Raw genomic sequence first — 7297 nt, forward strand, 5'->3', positions numbered from 1 at the left:
GTGTCTGCAGAGCACCCTGCACCTGCTGCCTGTCCTCACTCACCCATCGGGGTGGTGGGGGGGGGGACGGACAGATTCCCAGGATGCCAGAGGGCAGCTGCTGACAGGCACTACTTTGGACAGTCCCCTCTGCTTCTATCTGCACAGGGGGGGCCTCCTGGGGTCAGCTGCTAAGGGCATGCAGAGATGTCGGTGGGGGTGGCGGAGGTCAAGGAGTTGGCGGGGGGTTGCATGCCTTCAGCAGGAGGTGAGCGTCCTGGTTTTACAATTATACTCCCCGATAATCACTTTCACAATCCAAAGGCGGCTCAGGGCTCATGCTCTGAGAGTCTGTGGCGATCACGTTACGTCCGCTGTGTGTGTGCGTCCTCCACTACCCCCGACCGTGACCTCTCCACCCACCGCCGCCGGCCCTCTCTACTCCACCTGCCATCCGCAAACCTGCTGCAGAGCCACCTAATTCAGTAAAAAAAAAGCGCTCTTTTTCTTTATATTGCAAGGTTTATTATTTCATTCTTAAAGAATGCATTTCAGTTCACTTTTACATGGAAATCCCACCCTTCTCCTGTGAAGCATTGACCTTTTTTTGCCAAGTTACAAGTTAAATGAATACATTCTAGTTTTTTTGTTGCTACCCAGCCAAAGACGGTTTATTTTGGAACAGACTTCGTTTAAAACTCGAAGGTAGACCTGCAGGTTTTTATGTACTGGGTAGTATATAAAAACCTCTCCCTTCCAAAATAAGCCCCGTTCCCACATCCTGTTTCATGACGAAGCAGGTCTAACTACATTAAAAAATTACCTTCCAAAGTCGTTTTCTCAGGACCATTAAGAATATGTCATCTCTCGCCTGGTATTTTCCAATATAGTGTCAAAACAGGAGGAATCAATCAGGATCAATAAGGAGAAAATGAGTAAAGTTTGTCTTTGCAACAAATGTTCCCCTGCAAAACCTCATCGAAGAATCCATGGAGTTACATTTTTCAAGGGGTTTCCACACTCAGAAACATAATACCAGCAAGAAAAAAAAAATCATATTTTTGGCTGATATGGTTTTATAAATCCAAACAGACAAGTGAGGTATTTTTCGATCGTTCTACATAGTGGTGCTGAGGGAGCGGGGTGGTGGAAAACTATTTTGAACTCTATCGCTGTATTTCAAAACTGCGTGGAACATGTCATTCCTGTATTCCAGGCCGGGTTACATCCAGCGAGCGCCAAAAAAGCACACTGGAGTTTGCATGCTCACATAAATATGTACGCATAGTATACACATATGCACGGTTAAATCTGGCCTCTCGTTCCAGCTGGTGTGTGTTTTTTTTGTCATGACAACCCGGCGCAATAAACAAACATGTTACAACTTGTTTTGTGTGTTGTATCCTACAGGTCACAATTATACAGTAGGAGCAGAGGGTACAGAGGTATAGAGGTTGCTTTAGAGCGACTGCTTTAACATCTTTACTGTCCCAGAAGAAACAAGAGCTCAGTATATTTTTTTAACATCGAGCCTCTCCCATTTTTGGAGTTGTGTCATGCTTTCCGTCGGTCCGCCAAACATCTCCACACTTAGAATGACAAGTGAAATGTCAGGCGGCAGCGAACAAGGCCAGAGTTTAAACTGTGCCACCCAATTAATTGACACACACTCCAAACACAGCCAACGTATGAGAAACTTGGATGTCGGCCCTCATTTCAAACGCTGGGAATTCAGCAGCTTTTCACCGTCAGCACTTGACAAATGTGTCTTTAGTTTTTGTATTTTTTGGGGTCTTTTCATAACGGGAGTTGAGTCAACAGACCCAACCAGGTAGCCAAATAAAAGGAGAATATGCTAATCACTAGAAGAAAAAATGTCATTCATGGAATTTAAACACAGATGGGGTACATATTATTATTCCACATTACATCTGGAATTGTATTTGTGTAAGAGAAAAAACAAAACATCTTTGATTTTGTTCTGTCGAGCCGTCCCACCGCACGGACCGATGTACGGCACAGAAACACAGAGCAGATCGTCACCGCCGCTTTCTGACACAAATCCCCGCCGGGTCACTGCTTTTATGATCGAGAGTTGTTTTTTATTACCATTACAGAACGTCCTTTCAAATGAAGCCAGTTTTACGAAGAGGGAAACCCCTAATTTAATGTGATTTTTTTTTCGTTTTTTTAAACTCAGCAGACTCTTTTTGTTTGCTTTCTCATGGCTTTAACATTTACGAAGGAGCTGAAATGGAGACACTAACTCTGATCAACTTTACACAAAAGATTTTCTCATACATAAGCTGCCATACACCTATTTATTTTCAGAATTTGTATTTATTTTACTAAAGTTGTGCCTCTTTCAAAGCTGAGCCACACTGGTTGTGTTGAATGCGTATTCCTACGCTGAAGACCGCCGTGTTTGCCCGTATCTAGATGAATGTGTGTGTGGCGGAGTTGTCGGCACTTTGCCCCGTGTGTTTAACGGGTCACACATGTTTTTATGAAGGATAATTAACCCATTAAGGGATCTGGTGAAGGCTAATCCAACCGGTCTGCAGACATCAAACACAAACCGCGGCTTGGGTCTAGACAGGTGAAAGCTGGGCGTTCGGTAACCCAAGTAGACCAAAAACACAATACTGACTACTCTGTTGCATGGACCTCTGCTTTGGTTCACAGTGTTTGTGCTTGACCTCCTTGTTCGCTCCGAGTGTCCATTTCCACAACAAAAGCCTAACAGGTTGTATGTGATTATACGGATACACCGCTGAGAAATGTGCAGTGAAATGTAACACTGACTGGCCGGGTGTTGGTTTCCTGCTCGACAAAAGGCCTGAATTAACTGAAAGTCTCCGGACAAGAAGTGCACGAAATGCAGCGTTTTATTCAGGGAGCTAAAATTATAACACATTTAAAAAGATGTGAGTAGAAAATAAATATATAACGCTGTTACCAAGATTTGAATAAATGCAGATGGTGAAACAGAATTGCACCCAACTATTCATAGGACACATAAAAGTGGAGTTAAAAGTTTAAAGCTACCAATGTTTCATGCTCCGACAACCGTGGCTGTCAGAAATTTTTATCCTTCTCAATAAATCACAGATTTTTGCATCATGCTTTCTGGGTGTGTGACTTGACTTTTTTAGGGCAGTTGATGGAAAGTCCCGCAACAAGCCAGATAAGTATAATTTCTGAGAAAGCTAGAAAAAAAGTTAAAAAAAAGGAGGCTGGAGATGTTGCCACGTCACATTAAGAGCTTAGAGGTGTTACAGTAGAGTGCACATTCCCACAGGGACACGGAGACCAGTGATTCAACGCAGGGACACGTATCGGCCTTGACAATAAACAAAAGAGTCTCCTGAGACGGAAGCTGCTACGTTTTAAGTATTCAACGCTGCTAATGAAAGGAAACGCATAATTACAGAAAATTGGACGCGGTGATTAGTCACAGAAAATGTGGCTTGTTTTGCACAAACAGCAACAGATTTTTTTATATTCTTAAGGACAGTATTATTAAGTATTCAACATGTTCTGGAAGCACTGAGCTGCGTTTTAGCATTTGAGAGTTTTTCCTTCAACTTTGCCACGTTAGCTTTCAAATTGTCACTCGTCAGATGGGTTTTTAAAATTCGTGCAGACCTCTCAAATCTTAAAAAGCACTGTGGCTCTGAGGGCCCAAGACTGTGCCGTTTTTTGACGAGGGGCCGGGTAAGTTTTCGCGATGCGATCGGACTGATTTCCTGGTTTCAACAAGCGCTTTTCAGGGCGCACAACAAACACCTCTACGTGACCTCGGGCCAACAACCACAAATGAAAGCGACTCAATCAAAAGCTTCCGCGAACGCCATCAACAGGAAGACTCTCAGACGTGGCTCGAGAGGAGAGCCGACAAGATGGACTCCTGCAGAGCGGGCCACGCTGTTGTAACAGTTATTTATTCCTCTTTTCAATTCAAGGGTCCTTCTGTTTTTAAATGGGCCAGCATTAAGAGGGGAACCGGCACTAAGGTCTGTCCTTGGAGGCACGGTCCAAATTCCAGAGAATCTTGGCAACTCCTCGGGATAGATGGGACCCTCATGGATATAAAACCCCACAATGGATGAATAGGTAAACAGAAGGGTGTGAAAGAGTGATGGCGAAAAGAGAATGTTCACTCTCAGAGAGGCACAAAGAGGGAGGTGTGTGAGTGGGGAGATGGGAGAGAGCCAGAGCGTTTGGGGGAGAAGAGGGGCTGAGCGAGGAGGGGGGAGTTGTCAGTGAGGGAGAGTAAAAGTTTTGTCTCCAGGCTTTTAGAGGGTGCTGTGTTTGGTGTTAACTCAATCAAAAGGTGAATTATACCTCCTGAGACACTCAGGTAACCTTTCATTATGGCCCTAATCCTTCTTAATAACAGAGCTGCAATGTCGGCGATGCCCCATTAGACAGGGAACCACTGAGAGGGAGAGCCATTATTCCCCACAGGCCGGTGGAAATGTGAACACACAACGCTCACTCACACACACTCGCTGTGACAGATGAAATCAATCACAAATTTCGACTTCAGCAAGGTAAACGCGGCGTACTCGTTGGAGGAGAGTAAATGTGTGTTTAGTTTCTCTAGATTTGCACTTTTGCAAAAAGAAAATTAAGAGTGAAACTGCCTCATTGGATTAAAGGATAGAAAAGACTGCACACTTTTGCTTTTGACCTTCAAAGTTCGTTTTAAAAACCACACAATATAAAACCTTTGCTGCACTGAATAAATCTACTTATGATACGAAAAAACATTGTCAAAATGTTGTCCTGTTGTAATTTATCTGCAGTTAATTATTCTTATTCAAACTTTTGTTCATTAGTTTTGCACTTTCTTAATGGTCGGCACATCTCAACATTTAGTCTGGCTTTTACCATTTAGATTAGAAGCTCCATTAAGAGTTCAGCTTACTTTCAAATGGACATAAACAATAATTAAAAAAATTGAATTATAAATTTGTAACGAGTAAGATTGAGGTCTGATTTTAATGGTACAAATAAGTTAAAGAAAATGCAAAACATTTAAGAAAAACTTCTAAAAAGGTTATGTAGAAAGTGAACATGTCTATTTACTTACAAATACTTATCACAGACATTACAGTGTTGAAAATAAATAAAGTAACATTTAAAAAAAATGTTAAACTTGTTTGAAGTTTCACACGCAGAAGTAGTTATGTAAGGCATTCATTTTCAACAGAGAAAAAGTCAATTGCAGCTTTGTTTTAAAAGTTGAAATACTTAATATTCATCCTCGTCTTATTTCCCAGCCTCATCAGGCTGTAAACCATAATCCCACTATCGTCCTGACCAAAGCAGCTTGAAGGCAGTCAACCCTAAAATGTGCCACAGAATGAGCAGCCTGATACAACGTAATGAGAGCAGACTGTATGCAGTCAGTCAACAGGCTCCATCCAGCACAGAGGTGAGATGTTAAATACAGATGTCTGGGCTGTGTGGATTAATCCTTATCAGTGATGAAGTAGGCGACATAAAAAAAAGTTGGATAAACACAATCTATCATCGAGGCAATATCCCCCCATGTGGATATACTGTACATTTTTATTCCTGTTCAACAAAATAAAGATAGAACAGGAATAAAAATGTACAGTATATGTAAATGTGTATTTATTGTCTGTGTCTGTGTAGTTGTATATGTGTATTTATTGTCTGTGTAGTTGTATAGTATGTGTATTTATTGTCTGTGTAGTTGTATAGTATGTGTATTTATTGTCTGTGTAGTAGTATGTGTATTTATTGTCTGTGTAGTTGTATAGTATGTGTATTTATTGTCTGTGTAGTTGTATAGTATGTGTTGTCTGTGTAGTTGTATATATTATTTATTGTCTGTGTAGTTGTATAGTATGTGTATTTATTGTCTGTGTAGTTGTATAGTATGTGTATTTATTGTCTGTGTAGTTGTATAGTATGTGTATTTATTGTGTGTGTAGTGTATAGTATGTGTAGTTGAATTGTCCCTGTGTGGGGATCAATAAAGGAATATAATAATAATAATAAAGGAATATAATAATAATAAAATGTAATGACTATTAAAAACACACAGGAGTTCAGCCTGGATGATGAGAGGAACATTCACACATGTAATCTCCTCCTCAGTTTAATTCATTTACAATATATATGTGTTCAAAAAAAAAAAAAATCATAAAATCATCCAGAGATGACCCAAAGCTCTCCCATGTTTCATCCTGCACACATGCATTCATCATTCTTCATCATTCTTCATCATGCATTCTTCATCATTCTTCATGCATTCTTCATCATTCTTCATCATTCTTCATCATTCTTCATCATTCTTCATCATTCTTCATGCATATCATTCATCATCTGGTCTCCGGTCCTACCTGTACCACTCCAGCCCGTTCTCATAGTTGCGGTCGAAGAAGTGCGGCTCTGCTCCCACGGCTCTGATGTCTGGATGAACCCGGAGGAACTCCAGCAGAGCCCGGGTGCCTCCTTTCTTCACCCCGATGATGAGAGCCTGAGGCAGCTTCTTGCTCCCCTCCCCGAGAGGACTGAGTTTACCTGCGAACCTGGGAGACACTAGTCTCCTGGAGGAGACCAGACCAGGTGCAGGTAAGATGAAGGAGTCCTGCCGGGAGGAGATGGTCCACTCCAGTCTTCTAGTCCTCAGTGACTTCCAGTCCTCGAAGAGCCGAGCTGCCCGGCTGGAGGACGCATGGACCGGCGAGGTGGAGGTGGAGGTGGAGGTGGAGGTGACGCAGTGCAGGAGGAAGAGAGAGGTGAGGAGGGAGCACAGCATGACCACCGCTCTCCTGAAGATGCCTCGGGACGGGGGGTCCAGCTTACTGATGCGGCTAAAAGCCATACCGGTCCCTGGGGGGTCGGTGCAGGAGCCACAGCCATTCTAGGCGCACATTATTCAGCCTTTTTGCCATGAATAACACCTGGATAACACCTCTGTCTGCTCCACACACACACAGAGAGATACCTGCTGCACACAGGTGAGACAGGAACCAGAGAGCACAGGTGCGTCTCTACCGATGTGTCCGCTCAGGTGTTCAGGTCTCTTCTGTGTGTGGAGTTGGAAACTTCTTCCAGCTCGTCAGGATGCTTCACAGGCATCTTCTTCACCAATGGGGTTGAAGAGAGAAGCAGGACAGGAGCCAATGGAGATCCAGGTGGGCGGGGACACTGGTGAACGGAACATCTCAGGGAAAAATAAAGAGAATTTGCACAAAATAAAGTTGTGAAATGCTGCATTGACAAATTAAAATACACACTTCAATAATTAACTAAGAAGAAACGTGACACAACATGC

General features: G+C 42.7%; 1 protein-coding gene across 1 annotated transcript in view; it reads right to left on the reverse strand.

Annotated features, from left to right (window-relative positions):
* The window catches only part of LOC129091267 (heparan sulfate glucosamine 3-O-sulfotransferase 3A1-like), a 33277-nt gene extending 26241 nt beyond the window's left edge, over positions 1 to 7036 (reverse strand). Inside the window, exon 1 of the mRNA XM_054598825.1 lies at positions 6360 to 7036. Coding sequence (XP_054454800.1) covers positions 6360 to 6844 — 485 coding nt within the window. The 5' untranslated portion in view covers positions 6845 to 7036. The remainder of the gene's footprint in view (positions 1 to 6359) is intronic.
* Positions 7037 to 7297: the final 261 nt, after the last annotated feature.

This window comes from Anoplopoma fimbria, chromosome 5, assembly GCF_027596085.1.
Source record: "Anoplopoma fimbria isolate UVic2021 breed Golden Eagle Sablefish chromosome 5, Afim_UVic_2022, whole genome shotgun sequence".
Lineage (NCBI taxonomy): Eukaryota > Metazoa > Chordata > Actinopteri > Perciformes > Anoplopomatidae > Anoplopoma > Anoplopoma fimbria.